Source organism: Ranitomeya variabilis, chromosome 2 (genome assembly GCF_051348905.1).
Source record: "Ranitomeya variabilis isolate aRanVar5 chromosome 2, aRanVar5.hap1, whole genome shotgun sequence".
In the NCBI taxonomy this organism is placed as follows: domain Eukaryota; kingdom Metazoa; phylum Chordata; class Amphibia; order Anura; family Dendrobatidae; genus Ranitomeya; species Ranitomeya variabilis.
This window is the reverse complement of record NC_135233.1, coordinates 127,653,409-127,675,401: the sequence shown is the minus strand read 5'-3', so window position 1 is coordinate 127,675,401 and position 21,993 is coordinate 127,653,409. Positions and strand designations below refer to the sequence as shown.

Genomic DNA, 21,993 nt, shown 5'->3' with positions numbered 1-21,993 from the left:
AAGAGACACTACAAGGAGTGGAGATCACAAGAGACACTACAAGGAGTGGAGATCACAAGAGACAATACAAGGTGTGGAGGTCACAAGAGACACTACAAGGAGTGGAGATCACAAGAGACAATACAAGGAGTGGAGATCACAAGAGACAATACCAGGAATGGAGATCACAATAGACAATACAAGGAGTGGAGATCACAACAGACAATACAAGGAGCGGAGGTCACAAGAGACTACAAGGAGTGGAGGTCACAAGAGACTACAAGGAGTGGAGGTCACAAGAGACAATAAACGGAGTGGAGATCACACGAGACAATACAAGGAGTGGAGGTCACATGAGACAATACAAGGAGCGGAGGTCACAAGAGACTACAAGGAGTGGAGGTCACAAGAGACAAACGGAGTGGAGATCACAAGAGACAATACAAGGAGTGGAGATCACAAGAGACAATAAACGGAGTGAAGATCACAAGAGACAATACAAGGAGTGGAGGTCACAAGAGACAATAAACGGAGTGGAGATCACAAAAGACAATAAATGGAGTGGAGGTCAAGCATACTGACCTCCCTTCCACTCAAGTCGGAGCTCTGCAGAGCCTGCTTCCAAAGCCTCTGCCACCAATAAGGGATACAGAGAGGAAGATGGAGGTATCACTCATGCGCTGCTATAGAAATATCGGTGAAATGAAAACATTTATTTAGACAGGTTTAAAAGTCAACGCGTTTTGAAGTCACACATGACCTCTTCATCAGGACAAAACCTGGTTTCGATATCAGCAACGCATGAGTGATACCTCCGTCTTCCTCTCTGTATCTATAGTCGTCCTCTCGACCGGTATATGTGCAGCAGCTGTTTTATATGCCTGTTATGTGTTGCAATTCAGCAACCTAGCAAGGTGCGCGTATCTCCCCTTTTCCTTACACCCCATTGTCATCCGATAAGACCCTTTTGCGCTTTTTCTTTCCTAGTTTCTTCCTTCCGTAATTTACCAATAAGGGATAACTTACTCTCTTGGGAATAACCCTTTATAGAAAACCTATTAATCTGTACACCCTATTGATAAGAGGAATGCTAAAGTCCAGTTATCTTATTTCATTATTTAGTATTAATTGCCAAGAGAAATAACAGAGGAACAGCAAAGTGCAGAGTTCAAAGAAAAGGCGCTCCAGCATTGTTACATCATAAGGTAATGCTAATTTTACCTACAAGAGGTATGCCTGAAAGCTGACAGGCACACTTTAAACAATGGCTTTATTCAAAAGATAAGTTATTATTGGTCCAGGATGTATAGAGACTTAAAAACTGTAACACAATATTTTTTCTTTGATTTGTTTTCCCCATCTGCAAGATATTTCACTAAAAACTATTTATACACTAAAAAAAATAAATATATGAAGTTGAAGCTTCATATGAGTTTTATCGGCTGATGGACACAATGAGAGAATGAAACATAAAATTCTGATTTGACTTGTGCATTATAGTGCCACTCCAGCATTTTTTTGAATTGCAGAGCTGGAGTGGTGCTTCTGATCTCAGATCCTGAACCCTACATTTATACTTACCAGCCACCATCCTCACCTTCTATCAGTGCCGCTCTGGTCGGTCTCCAGCAGTTTGGGACCTGCCGGATCACTACAGTGTGTGCTGGGTGTGCCAGAGGTCACAACTCAATGTAAGTCTATGAGAGCCAGAATGAGGCCAGAAGGAGACTCTCATAGACTGAGACTGAGAGCCTGTGACCGTTACCTCTGATTTCCAGGCAGTCAGAAGCTGTAGTCACAAGATGTAAGCACAAAACCGAAGTGGCACCAATAAAAGGTGAAGATGGCAATGGGAAAGTATAAGACTAGGGGCAGGCGAACTGCAGAAGTCTTGAAAAATAAGGGGCAGACAATAAATATTGAGTCTTTATATAAACTTGATGTATTTGTCAAAAGTGTAAAAACTTAAAGGGAACCTATCACCCCGTTTTTTTCGGTATGAGATAAAAATACTGTTAAATAGGGCCTGAGCTGTGCATTACAATAGTGTAGTTTGTGGACCCCGATTCCCCACCTATGCTGCCGAAATACGTTACCAAAGTAGTCATTTTCGCCTGTCAATCAGGCTGGTCAGGTCGGATGGGCGTGGTGTCTTCCCCCAGATATTGCGTAGTTTTCCGTTGGTGGCGTAGTGGTGTGCGCATGTCCAACGTCCCCAATCCTGCACGGGGGGGTGAAAATAGCAGCGATGTCCGTTATTCCATTGGTGGTCGGTGGGCGCGGCCATCTTCCTTTGGCCGCGCGTGCGCAGAAGCGGCGCTCTGCTGGCCGCGGCTTCAGGAAAATGGCCGCCGCGATCTCCATCTGCGCACGCGCGGCATCCCGCGGCCATTTTCCTGAAGCCGCGGCCAGCAGAGCGCCGCTTCTGCGCACGCGCGGCCAAAGGAAGATGGCCGCGCCCACCGACCACCAATGGAATAACGGACATCGCTGCTATTTTCACCCCCCCGTGCAGGATTGGGGACGTTGGACATGCGCACACCACTACGCCACCAACGGAAAACTACGCAATATCTGGGGGAAGAAGCCACGCCCATCCGACCTGACCAGCCTGATTGACAGGCGAAAATGACTACTTTGGTAACGTATTTCGGCAGCATAGGTGGGGAATCGGGGTCCACAAACTACACTATTGTAATGCACAGCTCAGGCCATATTTAACAGTATTTTTATCTCATACCGAAAAAAACGGGGTGATAGGTTCCCTTTAAGTAATGCTGTGAAACAAAAAAAAAATCTAAATTTGTCTTAGTCCCAAAACTCTTAACCACAACAGTATTACTATTTCTCAGTAACGAGATTTGATGTAGTGTTCGGTATGAGCAAAATAGAAGAATGATTAAAGATGAGAGCCAGGGCAACACACACTTCAATTCTGCCTTACATTGGCCTGATACTGTTCCAAGATTACATGTCCCGGAAACTCCGGCTCCGGAATGGCAGCAAACTTCTTAATAATATCCTCCAGGGCTTGCAAACCAGCCATCCTCAGCTGATTACTGTGATCTGTGGCGGCCATAAAAGCCATCCGAATAAGGTCAGAAAGATGTAACACCAAAGAGTCACCTATGAAATAAGCCAAAAACAAGTGGTTTAACGTAACTGGTTCATACTGTATATGGGTAATTTTTAACCTTAATGACCAGACAAGGTCCACAGATTTCTGCTGGGCCGCTTTAGTGATTATTACCATTTTCCCTCAACTGGAATCTATTCAGTTCCTTTTTTGAGACTGATACAGTTTATTTCAAAGCCCTAGTTTGTCAACCTTGTGGAGAATTTGACACAGAGGAAACATGCAATTTTGCTATGATGCCCAAGAAAATTTATGATCACAGCCTTAGGTTAACTGTCAATGCCCAGAAAATTTATGATCACAGCCTTAGGTTAACTGTCAATGCCCAGAAAATTAGATCTTTCGGGCTGGACCTCTACGAAGAAGTCCAGGAAAAAGAAGTCTTTTGCGCTCCCAGTCTAATATCTTGCTTCTCACTCGCTTTCCTTACTAAAATGTCTCTATAATGTTTTATAGTGGAGGGAGGATTTTGATCAGTACAGGCTGAGGGGGTTTGTCCGCCAGCTCAGGTCTTGTAGACCTCTATTACAAACAAGGGTGTGATTACCTTTTTACTGAAGATGTCCAGTAACCATTTTTCAAAAAAACTGTCATGGTCCCCCCTTTCACCATCTCAGTTACCCCAACCAGTTTGATGTTATTACGTCTTTGGCAATTCTCCAGGTCATCCACCTTAGCTACCAAAGCCGACACAGGTTGTGTATGGTTTTTAATGTCTCTACGGACCAGAAGAAGAGCGTCCTCCACCTCACTCACAAGGAACCTTCTAGACCTTCACGGTTATAATTTTTTGCACATCATGACGACTTATGGTAGTAATTTCCTGAATGTTGGAAGTCGGCCTGTGACTCGCTGTCCTTCTTCCCCAGCATATTACTGCAGGTCATTATATCACCACCCTCACCCCCAGCCCCCAGAAGACTTCTGCTCCCATATAGGCCCCTTCACACTAGAGCAATCCTTATTTTACAGGATCAGACAATGGCACTAGGACCCAGGGAAGCACTCCTGGTTTAACGTGGCTCCGTCGGGAAGAAAAGAGAAGCAGATTTGCGGCCGGATAACAGGCTAATTACCATCCGAAGCACATGCAGACTCGGCAGGACTCGCAAGTATGGCAGAGAGTTGTTCCTAGTGCACTCTCTCCCTGCAGAACCAGATCCAGCACTAAGGTGGCCGCCGTACTCTCAGCAATACACGCCAAAACGCAACCCCAAGAAGCTTACCGAGACAGAGCTGCAATTCCGCAATGCTCAGTCTTAGCCTCCCACCATCCAATGCATCCTGACCTTTAGAAGATTAGCGATGGTGTGGGTTTCAGCAGCATATTTGGCCATTGTAGAGTAACTGGGTAAGGGCTAGGGCTACAAGTAAGGCTGGCATAGATATTTTTCTATTTATGCTGTGCATCCTGCAAATAGTGATTCTAATGGGACATTCTGCACATGATGGAGCTGCCACAGCAGTTACAAGGAGCATGGATCTGATCTTTCCCGCAGTTAGAGCAAATGTGGGTCCCAGCATGGACATCCATGAATCAAGTGTTCTCTGTGATGCCTAAAGAATGCGATACTATCATACAGTATCTTACGCTGTACTGTACTTGGTTGTGCAGTAAATTGTGTTAGAGACATATATTACACACTGAAAGTGCTGCTGGAAGACGGGCGATATCCTCCTGTAGACTGCAGCTTCTTATGAGCAGGTGCAAGATTTCTACAGCAGGAGCAGGGAGGACAGTGAAACAAGCTTGTCAATCAAGCTAGGTGGGTGGAGATAGACTGCAGCCTGAATACACTTGGACTTATAAAATCTGGCAGTGTATAGCTGGACTCAAAGTCCTACATTTTTCAGGAAGGATTATAGAGTCATTCTAGGTTTGATTTGCAAGGTACCGTAAGTACACCATGCTCATCATGGCTCGGTGATAAATTCCGTGATGTATACAGATTATGGGACAGATCTTATTTGATGTTAAAAATGAAAATAAAAACTATAAATGGAATCTTACTTTTAGGATTTTTCATTTTTAAGATCCGAGCAGCAGCTAAATCAAAGTGTGGGTTATTAGCATTTTCACAAAGCATGATAATCCGGCAAAGACAATCTGCTGCAAATACACGAGTGGCCCAACGAGGGGCTACAAATGGTTTGGATTTGTCATCATCTCCCAGTGTGGTGAACATGGTGTCATCATCCATTTCATCCTTTTTTTCAGTATCTTCGTCCCTTACTCCAGCTACCAAGCTGGTAGTGCCTAGGTCTAGGAGAAGAAATAGCAACAATGTTAAAACAGATAGAAAAAAAACTTGGTTGTAAGTAGTATAAAAAAAAATATAAAGAATAAAAGTATAAAACAACCTGAAGATGTATTACAGGTTTTTAAATAAAAAATTAAATAAAGCATTGAAATTCTGCACAGTTCTCATAACCATGAGCCTTTTCGTATTATCTATGAGCAATAAGTAGTCTTCATCACTGAATAAAGGCAATCATCTGAAGTCCAGAATCAATTCATAAAACAAGTACAGATACAGATACATACCGCTGGTGGCTGCCAGTACATCTTTGCACAGCAGCAACCAATGAGACAATTTGTCCACTGCCAAGGAAGACAGCATGTGACCCAATGTGTCGTGTATATCTGAGCACAGTTTGCGGTCAGTTTCCCGATCCAGCATTCCAAACAACACTCCTTCCAAACCCGTGTCTGTTATGTTGATATCTGCAGGGAAATATAGGAGGGGTTGTCCCACACACAAAGTACATGTTAATAAATAGATCTTGGAAAAATTAGTTCCACAATTGGATGTATTAAAAAATATTCTTGTCTTGAGAATTTTTTTAAATGAGTCCCTGCTATATACTGTGTAATGGCTGCGTCTGACCGTGCAGGAACATGATCTAATCATACCAAAGCTCCTAGGCATGGGAGAAAGCAAAAGAGTATACAGACAGGATTTCAGCTGATTCTTTCTATGAAGAAACACATTTTTCTCCCTGCCTGTTTTATCACAGGAGGAAGTGTTTCTGCCGCATCTCCAGCACTCTGAGCTCATCAGAAATCAAGTCAGTGACAAATGAGCTTGGCGGCAACCAAAGCTTCTACCTGACTTGATTTAAGCCCCCGTCTCACATAGCGAGATCGCTAGCGAGATCGCTGCTGAGTCACAAGTTTTGTGACGCAACAGCGACCTCCATAGCGATCTCGCTATGTGTGACACGTACCAGCGATCAGGCCCCTGCTGCGAGATCGCTGGTCGTGTCGGAATGGCCTGGACCTTTTTTTGGTCGTTGAGGCCCCGCTGACATTGCTGAATCGGTGTGTGTGACACCGATCCAGCGATGTCTTCACTGGTAACCAGGGTAAACATCGGGTTACTAAGCGCAGGGCCGCGCTTAGTAACCCGATGTTTACCCTGGTTACCAGCGTAAATGTAAAAAAAAACAAACAGTACATACTCGCCTTTCGGTGTCCAGGTCCCTTGCCGTCTGCTTCCTGCTCTCACTGACTGCCGGCCAGAAAGTGAGAAGTGAGAGCACAGCAGTGACGTCACCGCTGCGCTCTGCTCTCAGTGTACGGCGGCTCAGTCAGAGCAGGAAGCAGACGGCAAGGGACCTGGACACCGAAAGGCGAGTATGTACTGTTTGTTTTTTTTGGTAACCAGGGTAAACATCGGGTTACTAAGCGCGGCCCTGCGCTTAGTAACCCGATGTTTACCCTGGTTACCCGGGTGCTGCAGGGGGACTTCGGCATCGTTGAAGACAGTTTCAACGATGCCGAAGTCGTTCCCCTGATCGTTGGTCGCTGGGGAGAGCTGTCTGTGTGACAGCTCCCCAGCGACCACACAGCGACTTACCAACGATCACGGCCAGGTCGTATCGCTGGTCGTGATCGTTGGTAAATCGCTTAGTGAGACGGGGCCTTTAGGAGTTCAGGGGACTGGATATGTGGCAGAAACAATCGGCCCTGATTTTATTTTATTTTTCAATGGACTTGAACAGACTATAGGCAAGATTAACCCCCTCACGCCATGGCCATTTTTTTGTTTCGTTTTTCCTTCCCTTCTTCCCAGAGTCATAACTTTTTTATTTTTCTGGCAATATGGCCATATGATGGCTTGTTTTTTGCAGGATGTTGTACTTTTGAATGACACCATTGATTTCACCATATAGTGTACTAGAAAAAAAGTGCGATTCCACAATTGTTTTTGAGGTTTTTTATTTACCATGTTCAGTATATTGTAAAACTGAACCGGGGGAATCATACTGTAAGAGTACAGAGTTACCAAACATATCTAGTTTATTCTTTTTATTTACCGTATATACTCGAGTATAAGCCGAGATTTTCAGCCCAAATTTTTGGGCTGAAAGTGCCCCCTCGGCTTATACTCGAGTCACGGTCTGTGGCAGGGTCGGCGGGTGAGGGGGAGAGGGCGCTGAGGCATACTTACCTAGTCCCGGCGATCCTGTCACTCCCCCTGCCCGTCCCACGGTCTCCGGGTGCAGCAGCCTCTTCCCCTGAGCGGTCACGTGGGACCGCTCATTAGAGAAATGAATAGGCTGCTCCACCTCCCATAGGGGCGGAGCCGCCTATTCATTTCTGTAATGAAGCGGTGCCGGTGACCGCTGACAGAGGAAGAGGCTGCGGCACCGAACACAGGCAGGGGGAAGGAGCGGGACGCCGGGAGCAGGTAAGTATGTCATATTCACCTGTCCTGGTTCCACACGCCGGGCGCTGTCTCCATCTTCCCGGCGTCTCTCTCTCCGCTCTGACTGATCAGGCAGAGGGCGCGATGACGCATATACTGTGCGCGCCGCCCTCTGCCTGATCAGTCAGTGCAGGGAGACGCCGGGAAGATGGCGCCGAGAAGCTGCAAGCAAGACAGGTGAGTATGTGTTTTATTATTTTTATTGCAGCAGCAGCACAGCTATGGGGCAATAATGGACGGTGCAGAGCACTATATGGCAGAGCTATGGGGCAATGGTGCAGAGCACTGTATGGCACAGCTATGGGGCAGTAATGGTGCAGAGCACTATATGGCACAGCTATGGGGCAGTAATGGTGCAGAGCACTATATGGCACAGCTATGGGGCAGTAATGGTGCAGAGCACTATATGGCACAGCTATGGGGCAGTAATGGTGCAGAGCACTGTATGGCACAGCTATGGGGCAATAATGGTGCAGAGCACTATATGGCACAGCTATGGGGCAGTAATGGTGCAGAGCACTGTATGGCACAGCTATGGGGCAATAATGGTGCAGAGCACTATATGGCACAGCTATGGGGCAGTAATGGTGCAGAGCACTGTATGGCACAGCTATGGGGCAATAATGGTGCAGAGCACTATATGGCACAGCTATGGGGCAGTAATGGTGCAGAGCACTGTATGGCACAGCTATGGGGCAATAATGGTGCAGAGCACTATATGGCACAGCTATGGGGCAGTAATGGTGCAGAGCACTGTATGGCACAGCTATGGGGCAATAATGGTGCAGAGCACTATATGGCACAGCTATGGGGCAGTAATGGTGCAGAGCACTGTATGGCACAGCTATGGGGCAATAATGGTGCAGAGCACTATATGGCACAGCTATGGGGCAATAATGGTGCAGAGCACTATATGGCACAGCTATGGGGCCATAATGAACAGTATGGAGCATCTATTTTTATTTTTGAAATTCACCGGTAGCTGTTGCATTTTCCACCCTATGCTTATACTCGAGTCAATAAGTTTTCCCAGTTTTTTGTGGCAAAATTAGGGGGGTCGGCTTATACTCGGGTCGGCTTATACTCGAGTATATACGGTAAGTGGTGAAAAAAATAAAAACATTTGTATGAAAAAAAGTATGTGTGTTTGTTGCCATTTTCCAAGACCGGTAATGTTGTCATTTTTTGAGATATAGGGCTGGGCGAGGGCTTAATTTTGCGCCTTGAGTTGTCGTTTTTACTGATACCATTTTGGTGCAGATTCGATGTTTTCACAGCCGCTTATTGCATTGTATTGCAATGGTTCGGCGGACAAAAAAACGTAATTCTGGTGAGTAAATTTTGTATTCTCATTATGCTGTTTGCCGATCTGATTCATTTACTTTATATTTTGATAGATCAGACATTTCTGAATGCAGTGATACCACATATGTGTATATACGATACGATAGGATACACTTTATTAATCCCGGGGGAAATTACGGTATTACAGCAGCAATACAAACAGCAGTACATAAAATATTTAGACACAAATCTTGCACAAGAATAAAAACATTACATAACAAATAAATGTGGGTAGTTCAGGTATATAAATCACTGTTAATTGACATTAGTAAACCGGCAATCAGTCATTGCTGTCTACCACCCTTAGGAAATTATTATACATCCCCATAGCAGTAGGCACAAACGATTTCCTGAATGTCTCCTTCTTACACCTTAGTAGGATTAGATGGCTGCTGAATGTGCTCTTCTGCTTCAAGAACAGCTCGTATAGTGGGGGTGTATTATTGATCATTATAGCCCTACACGTCTTCTGAATTCTATCCTCCAATACCTCCTCAAAAGAGTCCAGATGAAGGCCAACAGCCGCACTTGCCTTCTTGATAAGTTTGTTGAACTTATTAGCGTTAGCTACTCACACACTACTGCCCCAGTATACGATAGCAAAAAAATGGCACTTGCCACAACGGTCTGGTAGAACATTTCCAGCATTGTACTGCACACATTGAATGACCTGAGCTTCCGAAGAAAGTACAGTCTGCTCATTCCCTTCTTGTAAACCTTTTTCTGTATGACACCTCCAATCGAGTTTACTGTCAAGGTGAACCCCTAAATATTTGTAGCTCCCAACAATCTCAACCTCCTGGCCAGCAATATTGATCGGTAAGTAATCCTCCTTTTTCTTTCTATAACTCACCACCAACTTCTTGGTTTTCTTTACATTTAGTTCTAGACAGTTAGTCCAGCACCAATCCACAAAGTCAGAAACCACCCTTCTAAAATCCTCCTCCCCCCGGCCCCCCACAATGCCCCCTACTATCACTGAGTCATCTGAGAATTTTTGGAGGTGACAAAAATCTAATTTATACTGAAAGTCAGCTGTATACAATGTGAAGAGGAAGGGCGACAGCACTGTACCCTGAGGGGCTCCAACACTGCTCTGTACACTGCCAGATACCACCTCCCCCATCCTTACAATCTGCGGCCGGTCTGTCAGGTAGTCTTTTATCCAGTTCACCATCCTCTCATCTACCACCATATCAGTCAACTTATTACCTAGTAAGGGCGGCTGTAAGGGTACTGTAATGACAGGCACAGGGACCCTCTACAGACCCCTGACTGTCAGGATAACCTATCGGCGCCCCCTTGAACCTTGATGAAATTCCATTAGTTTTCTTTTTTGTAAAAACTGATACACTGACCAAACTCAAATGAAACACAGATCAAAAATACTGATGACAATCTTTGTTTTTTTTCAAGTACAAAAACAATGAATGTCTGAATGAAGCCTAACTTATATTTTAATATTAAGTACAATTTTAAATTAAAGTAAAACAGATACGTGATAATTTATCACATTTCTACTTACTGATGCCACTACTTTCCTTGTCTCCTGCATTTTTAGCAAGATTCATAGCATATTCGCATACTTCTGCTGCTTCTCTCTGGGCCAGCTGCCTGAGACAAGCTACAGCCGCACGTCTCAAGAGCAGATGGGAACTGCCCAAGTGAACCTAAAACAAAAATTATTATATCTAAGGGTGAATTCACATACAGTGGTTGAACTTAGATTTTTGCAAAACTGTATAAAAAAATACATTTGTTGTCCTAATTTAACTGAAATACGTTAAAGGGGCTTTCCAGTACTCAGACAACCCCTTCTGAATCCCTATGTTTGACCCCAATAAAATAATAACACTTACAGTATACTCACATCTGGTGCGGATGTCCTTCCAGCAGCATCAGCACTGGCTCTCCCAGGGATAGCATGACATTGTTATTTCACGTGATCCCTGTGACCAATCTTCACTCTCCTCTCCTATGAACATAATTGATATACAGAGGAATTGAGAACCGCGCCTGCTCTCTCACTTCCTCCACATGTCTTGATTTGTCCGAAGAAGAGGGCAGTGAAGCGGCTGCAGATTGGCAGCAGGGATCGCGTGACAATGTCATGCAATCACTGGGAGAGCCAGTGCCGATGCTGTTGGAATGGCGCTGACAGTAAGTATAGGTGTTATTATTTACTGAGGGGAAACAGAGATTCAGAAAGGGTTGTTCAAGTAAACACCTTTTACAATAAAGTATTTTCCCCACAACCACTTTAATGCATTATTCCCTCTATTTTGAGTCATGGTATGGAAAGTTATTCCAATTTTATAAAAAAAAAATGAACAAAACAACTTAGATTATATCTAAGCACAGCTTCTATTTCTATAAACACCCTTGTGCAATTATCATGCTGTGAAAATGTAAACTTACACAGAGACAAGGGACCAGACTTGACAAGTTGACGTGACGAGGAGCAAACATGTGAAGCTGCTGAAGGCAGGAGATGGCAGCAGCCTGGACTAGTGAGTCTGAGTGATCCTGCATGATTGCACAGCCCACAAGACACGACGATCGAATGGTAGATATTGTTGGTCCATTGCCTATAAAGGAATATCCCTTATTATTATTCTATGATATAGTAGCTGCAAACAGTACAACCAATTATCATAAAACTTATGTTTGGATTCTGGATGGGAAAAAAAAAAAAAAAAACTATAAAAAAGAAATGTATTACCTCTTCATTTACATCCCATTATGTGTTACGATCATGAACATCCCAAAAGGTATTCTCAAATTATAAAGTGATGGCGTATTGCTAGGATGAGGGAACCGATCCAGTGACTGGGGCCACAGCGCTGTTGTCACATCATATGCCCTTTTAAAATGTCCCTAAACGGCTTGAAGGAGGGAACAGTTTCCAATACAGCTTTGTGGCTGAGGGCTGAAAAGTAAAATAGTGAAGAGGCCGCAGTACTACATCAATGCTGTGGCCTTTCATTCTCTGGATCGGTGGGGTCCCAGATGCTGTACCCCCACCAACCATGGAGTAATGCATTACTTTTTAAAATGAAAATCCCCCTATGTGACTGGGCGATCTGCAGACCTCCTATACCAGTTACCTTGCAGCTCCGGGCCCACAGTTGTTATGATTGCACCCAAACATCGACCCAGGCACTGATGCACTTCTGTATGTGAGGGAGGGACCGTCAGCAGCAATGTAAGCACTAAAGAAAGTGTTGGCTCCACATAACCCCGATACATCGGACCACTAGAATCCACGATTAGTGCAAGTGAATGGAGAGACCAGGTCTAGGAAGAAATTGAAAAAAAGTTTCTAAACTGAAGATCTGCAAATTTCTTATTATTAACACAATGGATACAATGAAAACACTAAGTCACATAATCAAGAACTTGAATATGATATTTTCTTACCTGAACTTCTGGTGAAGTGCCATCCTGAGCAAGTGCCAGGAGAATGCTGACGCTGGTCTTCAGATGCTGCCCTGACCCAATACCACCAACATACCGATGCAAGCAGCCGAGCGCAAGCGAATGGCCCGTTCTGGATACCACATCCCGAGCCGACTTCAGCCTAAATTAGTAAAACAAGAAACCAAGATGGACCGTATTAACAATCATACTTTTGAGTAACACTCTAAAATAAAAGATAAGACATTTAGTAGAAAAATACAGATTGCGGACCACTTCAATAAAGATAATGCCAATATGTCATAATAACAATGTGGGTCCTTGTAATTTGATTGTAATGATGGTGCGGGTCCTTGTAATATGAAATTAATGTATTCCCTTTACCAAATGAAAGGCAATGCAGTGGCAATAATCACTTGAATAAATCCCAGAGTCAGTTCTATCGTTCACTGCAGATCCCCCAAACCTCACAGACTCACTTGTCAAAGCTAAATTGAGCCATTCGGGCAATAAATGAAGCCTCTCCAACCACTTGAGCCATTCGGCCCAAGGCCTCTCCAGCGGCACATCTCAGGATAGGATTAGGATTATCCAAGGCACCCATAACCAAAGTCAAAGCGGATTTTCGGACTTCTTCTGGACCCAGTGAGCTTTTGTTTTCTGCCAGACCCTAATCATAAGAGAAAAAGGCATATACAAGCTTTACAATTCAATAGTGTTATAACATCTAGTATTAAAACCTTTACTAAGAAATAATAGAATCAGTGGATACTCCATGATATAATTCTGGTGAAAACTATAAAAAATACTCGAGCTAATTAAAATAGGGATTTTTGTGTACTCACCGTAAAATCCTTTTCTCCGAGCCATTCATTGGGGGACACAGACCGTGGGTGTATGCTGCTGCCACTAGGAGGCTGACACTAAGTGATACAAAGAAAGTTAGCTCCTCCCCTGCAGTATACACTCTCCTGCTGGCTCTCAGCTTACCAGTTCGGTGCAAAAGCAGTAGGAGATCAATAATAACATATGAGCGTATAGCATGTCATATTATATATGAGAGTACAGCATGTCAGATTATAAAAACAAGCATAAGCTAATAACAGGGTGGGAGCTGTGTCCCCCAATGAATGGCTCGGAGAAAAGGATTTTACGGTGAGTACACAAAAATCCCTATTTCTCCTTCGCCTCATTGGGGGACACAGACCGTGGGACGTACCAAAGCAGTCCCTGGGTGGGGACAACATCAGATCAGGCCCTATATAACTGCTACTTACAAGTGCGCCACCGCGGCCTGCAGAGTCCGCCTGCCCAGACTCACATCTGTGGAAGTGTGGGAATTCTAGTGCTTCCAGAATGCATGCGGACTGGACGAATCCGCAAGCTTGCAGGCGTGCCTTGCCGACGCCTGGTGCCTAGAACCCTCGATAGACAGGGAGATAGGCTGACATCTAGCACGGAAGGACTCCTGGATGGTGAAACTAATTCACCATGTAATCATGGGAGATGAAACGGCTAAACCCTTCCTGAAAACGGCAGGAAGCCTTCCTCTACCGTCAGGAAACCCGAATAAAGCGTCCAACCGTCGGAAGGACGCCGTCCTTGAGACGTACCTACTCAGAGCAGTCACTTCGTCCAGAACATGGGGAGCTAATTCCATTTTGTGGACTGGAGCCGAAAGAGATGAGGGAAGAACTATGCCCTCATGACAGTGGTAATACAGTACTACCGTGGTAACAAGGGATGGGGATGGCCTGAGGACAACCTTGCCTTGAAGGTAATAAGGGAAAAAAGTCTGAAAGAGCAGAGCAGCTAGCTCCAAAGACCCGTCAGAGTGAGGATATCGCAGAGAAAAAAGGGTGACTTTCCCCGATAGTAAAGTCTGCCCGGATGAAAAGGAGTCTACTGTAAGGCTCCTAGGACTATTATGGTCCCAATGATCTAACGGTATGCGATAGGGAAAAACTTTGTGTGAAAACTCCCTGTGAGAAAGTCCCTACTTGCAGTTTTGCTGCGATAAGGCGGGAAGATACTAGCTCCACAAACAATAATAATAATTATAATCTTTATTTATATAGCGCTAACATATTCCGCAGCGCTTTACAGTTTAACAGTTTCAAACACAACAGTCATAGGTAACAACGTTAATAATACAATAATAAAGCAAAATAAGACCCTGCTCGTGAGAGCTTACAATCTACAAACAAAAAACGGACGTGGTCAGTGCGGATCTCAGAGGATCACTGGGGCCCCTTTCTGCTTCCGAAAGGCTTTCGGAAGTTGTGGAAGGGGAGTTATGGAAACTGGTACTACGGCAGAACCAGAGCATGGAGTGCGATGGCTCTTGGATCTCGAGGCCTAACTACGAACTCGAGTATATTGGCCTTCAGTCTGGACGTCATCCGACCTACAACTGGAGAACTCCAGTGAAGGCAGATCTGATGGAAGACTTCGGGGTGAAGTTCCCACTGACTTGAGGCGGAACCCTGACGGCTGAATTTGTTTGCAGTCCAGAGTTCTACTCCTGGGATATATACTGCCGAGATCACCGAATGATAGATCTCGGCTCACCAGAGAATGTGAGGTACCTCGGTCATGGCGCCTGACCTTGGGTACCTGCTAGATGATTGACATATGGCACCGCCGTGGCATTATCCAATTGAATTCGGATAGGGTGACCCGCCAGAAGGCAGTGGACCTGCTGTAGGACTACCGTTAGGATCTCCAGCGCAATGATAGGGAGAAGGCGGCTGGCACAGGTAGTCACTAATAACCATTGAACCGGGAGAAAGGCCCTGGATGAAGAAGGAGCTCAGAGACTATCGTCTGATAGTCTGTTTGACTTGCTGAAAACGAGCGGAGCGAAGGAAACCGCTTCCATTGTCGTCACCATTTTTCCTCAGAACTCTCCTAGCAAATTGAATGAAATGAGGGGGTGAGTAATCAAGTCCTCAGAACTCTCCTTGCGCGAGCTCCCTGTTGAAGGGCCATGACCTTGTCTCGAGGGAGAATTACCATCCTTCTAGAAGTGTGCAGGATCATCCTCAAAAATGACATCTGCTAGGCTGGAAATGAGGAGAACTTGTCTAAGTGTAGCTGCCAGCCCAGGTGAGAGGGTATCGCAAGTGATATAGATGACTCAGCGTAGTCCTGGAAGGGCGGCTAGACAGTCGACCAAACAGGGCAGGACGAGAACGCCTCTAGGGTGAAAGAGGAACATGACAGCCACCATGACCCGTGCAAACACTCTGGGTGCGGAAGCAAGGCCGAAGGACAAGGTTGTGACTTGAAAATGCTATTGATGAATGGAAAGGCGAAGGAATTTTTGAAGAGGGTAAGCAACCCGAATGTCGATGGATGCCGGAAACTGCACCTTTTTCTGTTGAAGTAATGGCTGAGCGGAGGAACTCTATCCGAAGAAGGAGGACCATGTCAAAGGTTGTTAGAAGTTTGAGGTCCAGGGTCAATCTTACTTTTCGTTCCCCTTTTTGGAACCAAGATCCCTTAGATCTAGACTGTGCTGGACAATCCTTATACAATCCTTTGTCAGTCTCCCGCTCAAAAGATTTGATTGGCCAGTTGTTACTGGTGTGAGTCAAGGTAGTTAAGGGCTCCAGCCAGGAGACCATTGCTCTAGCAATCCATGCGGCGGCTAGGGAGGATAGAGCGCTGAACCCGAAGCCGCAAGACGGAACGAACCAGATTTGCTATCTGACAGTCCGTGGTATTTTTAATTGATGACCCATCGGGTAGGGATACTGGTAGGTATACCACAGGAGATTTTATCCGGTTAATCTGCCCGTGGCAGAATGTGCGGCTGCATCCAGTAGGTCATAGTGTCTTGCCATCGCCGCTCTCACCGACGGTGCAGAGATAAAAATTAGAAACTCTCGATCCATCAACCTCTTAACAAGGAAGTGGAGAGGAATTGTCCGCCTTCTTGCATCATCCGCTAAATAGTGGTGATGCAGAGGGGGGTGCTCGTACGCCAAAAAGGGTGCCTCTGTACATCCACACAGTTCAGGTCTCCGGGTGGACAGGACAGGTTGTCTGGCGTTAGGTCTGGATGCAGAAGAGGAAACATGGAGGCGACACTCCGTGTGCTCGTCTGTTGATGGTGTGGGGAGATCGGTGCCCTTTAAAGGACCCGTCGCCCTTAAAAATCAGGCCAGGCATGGCATCCCACGTAGAGGCTTCTGTCCAGTGAATCGCTTATCCGAACTGAATGGCAAACATTAATAAATAACATTTCCCACATATCTGCTTTACATCAGCACCATTTGTAAAATGTTCTTTTATTTTGTTAGCATTTTAGGAGGTTTTAAAAATGAAGCAGTAATTTTTCATTTTTTCAAGGAAATTTACAAAATGTATTTTTTTTTAGGGACCTATCCATGTTTGAAGTGCCATTAGGGGTCCCATATATTGGGAAACCCCCAAAAGTGATACCATTTTAAAAACAGCACCCCCTGACATATTGAAAACTTCTGTCAGGTAGTTTATTAACCCTTCAGGTGATTTTCAGGAATTAATGCAAAGTGGCATGACAGAAATGAAAATGTGAGTTTTTACCACCTAAATGCCGCAAACTTCTGAACAGATTACTATAGTCGTCAGACTCTATGGCCGCTATTTGGTCATGAATTGCCATGACAAACATCAGGACCACACAATCATGATCTGAGGGCACCAATTGGGATAAATGGGATAAATAGGAAGCCCCCACACTCTGTTAACCATTTATATGATGTAGTCACTATTGACAGCAGCATCTAAGAGGTTAAACAGAGTTGGACGGTGCAAACACTGATCGTGGCTGATGCAGCAAGTTGTCAGCAATAGTGGACAGCCGACAGCTGCTGGATTGTCACCTGTATGGGGAGGCTATGCTCTTATATATCAGGTCAGTAAAAGGCGTATCGGCAGTCATTAAGGGGTTAAAAAACAAAACAGGAGAGCTACTGTGAGCCAGGACCTGGGGACAAGGGGAAATACCTGTCCTGAAGGTCCCAGAGCCCATCTTCGCAGCACGATAAGGAAGACAGTCAGCAAGCGGATCCTGGAGGCGGTCAGCCAAGTGGCTAGAAAGTACAGGTTCCGTCTTCCTTTCCCTGCACGTTAGGCTCTGGGAGGGCAAGCAGGCCGAGGATTGTGCGTATGCCCCAAACACTCTTGATGTGTTGGGGGGGGATAGAGTCCTGCATGATAGACACGAGATGGCACAGTAGTGACACACCTCCACACTGTGCTGTTGGTCTCTGGGGATGGGGGGGTGATCAGAGTGACACAATCCACTCTGTCGCCCGAAGCAGCCTAGAAGGCTGCTTTGTAAACTGTATCTGAAAGAGAAAATGATTCATTAATAAAACACAACGCAACCTAAGAATTAGAAAAGGGGTGAGTGCTGCCCATGTCTGCCTCCTTCTGGCACCAAGCTAAAACTGATCGGCTTGACTTCGGTTGGTGGGTATACACTACTGAAGAGGAGCTAACTTTTTATTTTCTTGCCTAGTGCCAGTGGTATACACCCATGGTTTCCCGAGTCCCCCAATGAAGTGATAGAGAAAAAAGATAAGTGGCAATAAAGACCAAATACAAAATGGGGTCGGGACTTAAAAAAACAAAATTAAGAAACAACGAAGAGAAGAACATTTTATAGATGCATTGAAAGAAGACTTAAGGTAATGTAGGTACCATGATAAAGGATAAGAATCCATAGTAAGTAAGTATCCAATAAGATTTTAGGCTACATTAAACCTCAAATTACACACTACAGAGCGTTACCTGCATTAAAGTGAGTCTGTCATCACAAAACCACTGTTCATACCGGATAGTTAATTGCACCTTCCCAACAACTTATTTTCCATCTATCTCCAAAACAAGTATGTGGGAAGGTGCACCAAATTGTTTGGCCATACCAAGAGTGTGGAGCGCACCTATGCTTGGAATGAACAATCCCTTTCAGTTTATTATATGGCCACGTTCACATATTCAGTATTTGGTCAGTATTTTACATAATTATTTGTAAGTCAAAACTACGAGTGGGTGATAAATACAGAAGTGGTGACGCGTTCCTATTATACTTTTCCTCTGATTGTTCCTCTCCTGGGTTTGGCTTACAAATACTGAGTTAAAATACTGACCAAATACTGAACGTGTGAACGTGGAATAAGATAGCAAATTGCAACAAATCATTTTTGAAAGACAGTTAGGATATTTAATCCAGTTCCCCACTGCACAAGTCTGTACCTTGAGAGCACTGAGCACTGCCGTAAAGATGTTGAGCTGCACGGACTGCTGGCGGACTCCCTTCGCCTGCTTCACACACTCTGCAAAATGGTCCAGCATTTGTAATCTAGAAAGGAAGGCCAAACATTTCTTAGAATCAGAATCACACATTTTATTTGCTATGTACAGACTCACTGATGCCATCAGGACATGAAGAGTATCCGAGTAAAGATGCATTCACATAGCAGTAATACAGTGCTTCAAGGTGCCAAAAAAGTGCCAAAAAAGTTTTCCTGCTTTGTTTGACGAATCCAATCCCATTCCTTACACCCAATATACAATTTATGCACAGAGCAGTATTACAGCTGTGGGAACAGGACCTCAGTGCGTGGCTTCGTATCTATGGCCTCCTAAGTCTGTAGTATTGCCACACCTTGGTAAGTTTACCTACAAAGCTAGGGAAAACGTGTTAAGTTGTGATGTCGCGAACAGTGGTGAAAAAAGGGCGACCAGCTCTCCTACATCTGTATCTAGGTGTAAGTGGCTCAGGGCAAAAAATACATTGGATATTCACAAAAGTCAAATCACAGATTATAGCAGGCTATAACTCACTAATAAAAGTGCAGCGCTTGCCGACATCAGCCACATACAAGTACAAGTCATTTTCTTACATAACTGCATTTAGATACCCACATAGTGTAAACAGTGCCAGATCGGGGTGCGGTACGATTGTGGGCACATTGCACTCATCATTCACAAAAGAGTAAGTTGTCCAGTGAAAAAAAGTTATCACCAATCCATTGGATAGGTTATAACTTGTTGATCTGTGGGGCTCCAACTGTTCGGACCTGCACCGATCAGCCGAAATGGGCACTTTAAAACCGGTTTTTACGTACCGGTAATAGGATTTTACGGAGCCACGACAGCACCCCTACGAGAGAGGGGATCCGCCCACCTTCCGGACAGGAACCTACAGGATTTAAAGGGGCGGTCCCCCTCACCACTCCAGTTTGTGTTTCAGAGTATAAGGGACACCGCCCATTGAGTTAGTACATAAACATATATACTTAAACATTACTAAATACCATCACCTCTAAAAGAGTGACAACTAATTGCACACCTTCCAATAGAGTGCAGGAAACCAGTGATTAACTACGGGGGGGAATGTGCGGGTGCTGTCGTGGCTCCGTAAAATCCTATTACCGGTACGTAAAAACCGGTTTTCCTATCGCCACGACAGCACCCCTACGAGAGACTTTCAAAGATCAATCACCTGGGAGGGACTACAGTACTAAGTACTGAACGGCCAAAGGTTAAATTGGCCTCTGATAAGTCAAGACGGTAATGTCTATAAAAGGTGGAAGGAGATGACCAGGTTGCCGCCTTACATATCACGTCTATGGAGACGTCCGCTCTTTCCGCCCAGGATGAGGCCATGGCTCGAGTGGAGTGGGCTCTGATGCCATCTGGTGGTGTTTGGCCTTTGGCAATATAAGCAAGATATATGGCATCTCTTATCCATCTGGCGATAGACGCTTTCGTTACACTCGCTCTCTTTCTCAGGTTCTGAAAGGAAACAAACAGGGCCCTACTCTGCCTCCCTGGCTCTGTTTTGTGGAGGTATTCTAACAGCGTTCTTCTAACGTCTAGCATATGGCATTTCTGCTCTTCAGCTGAAACCGGATTGTCACAAAATGATGGCAACACTATCTCTTGGCTTCTATGAAACTTGGAAGCTACTTTTGGTAGATATGCTGGATCTGGTTTTAACACGATCCTATCCTGAAAGACCATAAAATAAGGGGGATCTACCGATAAAGCCTGTAAATCACTCACTCTCCTAGCAGAAGTTAGGGCCACTAGGAGGGCGGTCTTTAAGGTTAAATTTTTAATGGAGATTGAATCAATTGGCTCAAAGGGGGGTTCAGTTAAAGCATCCAAAACTAAACTTAAATCCCATGGTGGCAGACTGGGCACATACACTGGATTAGAACGTTCAGTGGCCTTAACAAATCTGGATACCCATCTGTTCCCTGCCACATCACTGCTATATAATGCCCCCAGAGCTGAAATTTGGACTCTAAGGGTATTTACTGCCAAGCCCAATTCTCGGCCTTTCTGTAAAAACTCCAGAATAGCCAGAATTGGAACCTTGCCTGAAAAGGGTTGTTGGTAGAAGGCAAGGAACTTTTTCCAAGTTTTAGCATAGATCTTGGTAGTAACTTCCTTCCTGCTGTTTAACAGCGTAGAAATGAGAGCTTCTGAAAACCCTCTTCTCCTCAATAACTCCCTCTCAAATTCCACGCCGTCAGATGTAGGGATTCCACATTGGGGTAACGGAATGGACCCCGAGTAAGAAGCTCCGGAGTGACTGGCAATACCCAGGGATCGGTCACAGACATTGCTCTGAGTAGTGAGAACCATGCCCTCCTGGGCCAAAAGGGGGCAATCAGGATCACTCTCGCCCTCTCCTCCCTGATTTTTCTGAGGACTATAGGGATCAGACACATTGGAGGAAATGCATACCCTAGAGGGAAATTCCAGTGCATCTGAAGGGAGTCTATCACACAGGGTTTGTCTGCCACCTGAAGCGAAGCAAATTTCCTGGTCTGTCTGTTCTCTCTCGTTGCAAATAGGTCTATGACAGGCAACCCCCAAAGATCTACTATCTGTCTGAACACTCGTCGACTTAGAACCCATTCTCCTTGTCTTAGAGAATGACGGCTGAGGTAATCTGCCTCTGTGTTGAGCTCTCCCCGAATGTGAACGGCCGATAGAGAGCGAAAATGAGCTTCGGCTATGTTGAGAATGTCTGTGGCGGTGTTCATTAGGGATCTTCATCTTGTACCCCCCTGATGGTTGAGATACGCCACTACTGTTGTGTTGTCTGACTGGACTCTTACATGTGAATCCAGCAGAGATGGTAGCAACCTGAGTAGGGCCTCTTTGACTGCCGTAAGCTCTTTCCAATTCGAGGACTCTTGGGCCTCTAAGAGAGACCATTGTCCTTGAGCCCAGACTTTCCCTATATGAGCTCCCCATCCTATCGGGCTGGCATCGGTTGTGACCGTGTTGTCTGGTATTATGTTCCAGTTTACTCCTTTCCCTAAATGATCCATGTCTAACCACCATCTCAGACTGTCTAGAGTGGCGGTGGACAGTCTGAGTCTTTTGCTT

General features: G+C 45.0%; 1 protein-coding gene across 2 annotated transcripts in view; it reads right to left on the bottom strand.

Annotated features, from left to right (window-relative positions):
- The window catches only part of HEATR5B (HEAT repeat containing 5B), an 81,683-nt gene that overhangs the window by 26,196 nt on the left and 33,494 nt on the right, over window positions 1–21,993 (bottom strand). The window contains exons 17-26 of one of the 2 annotated variants that reach the window (XM_077282997.1): window positions 18,838–18,943; window positions 13,434–13,511; window positions 13,068–13,258; window positions 12,592–12,751; window positions 12,279–12,468; window positions 11,590–11,759; window positions 10,697–10,841; window positions 5,661–5,840; window positions 5,127–5,378; window positions 2,924–3,105 (exon numbers count right to left, since the gene is read on the bottom strand). In XM_077282997.1, the coding sequence (XP_077139112.1) occupies window positions 2,924–3,105; window positions 5,127–5,378; window positions 5,661–5,840; window positions 10,697–10,841; window positions 11,590–11,759; window positions 12,279–12,468; window positions 12,592–12,751; window positions 13,068–13,258; window positions 13,434–13,511; window positions 18,838–18,943 (1,654 nt within the window). The remainder of the gene's footprint in view (window positions 1–2,923; window positions 3,106–5,126; window positions 5,379–5,660; window positions 5,841–10,696; window positions 10,842–11,589; window positions 11,760–12,278; window positions 12,469–12,591; window positions 12,752–13,067; window positions 13,259–13,433; window positions 13,512–18,837; window positions 18,944–21,993) is intronic. The other variant, XM_077282999.1, reaches the window with a different exon arrangement.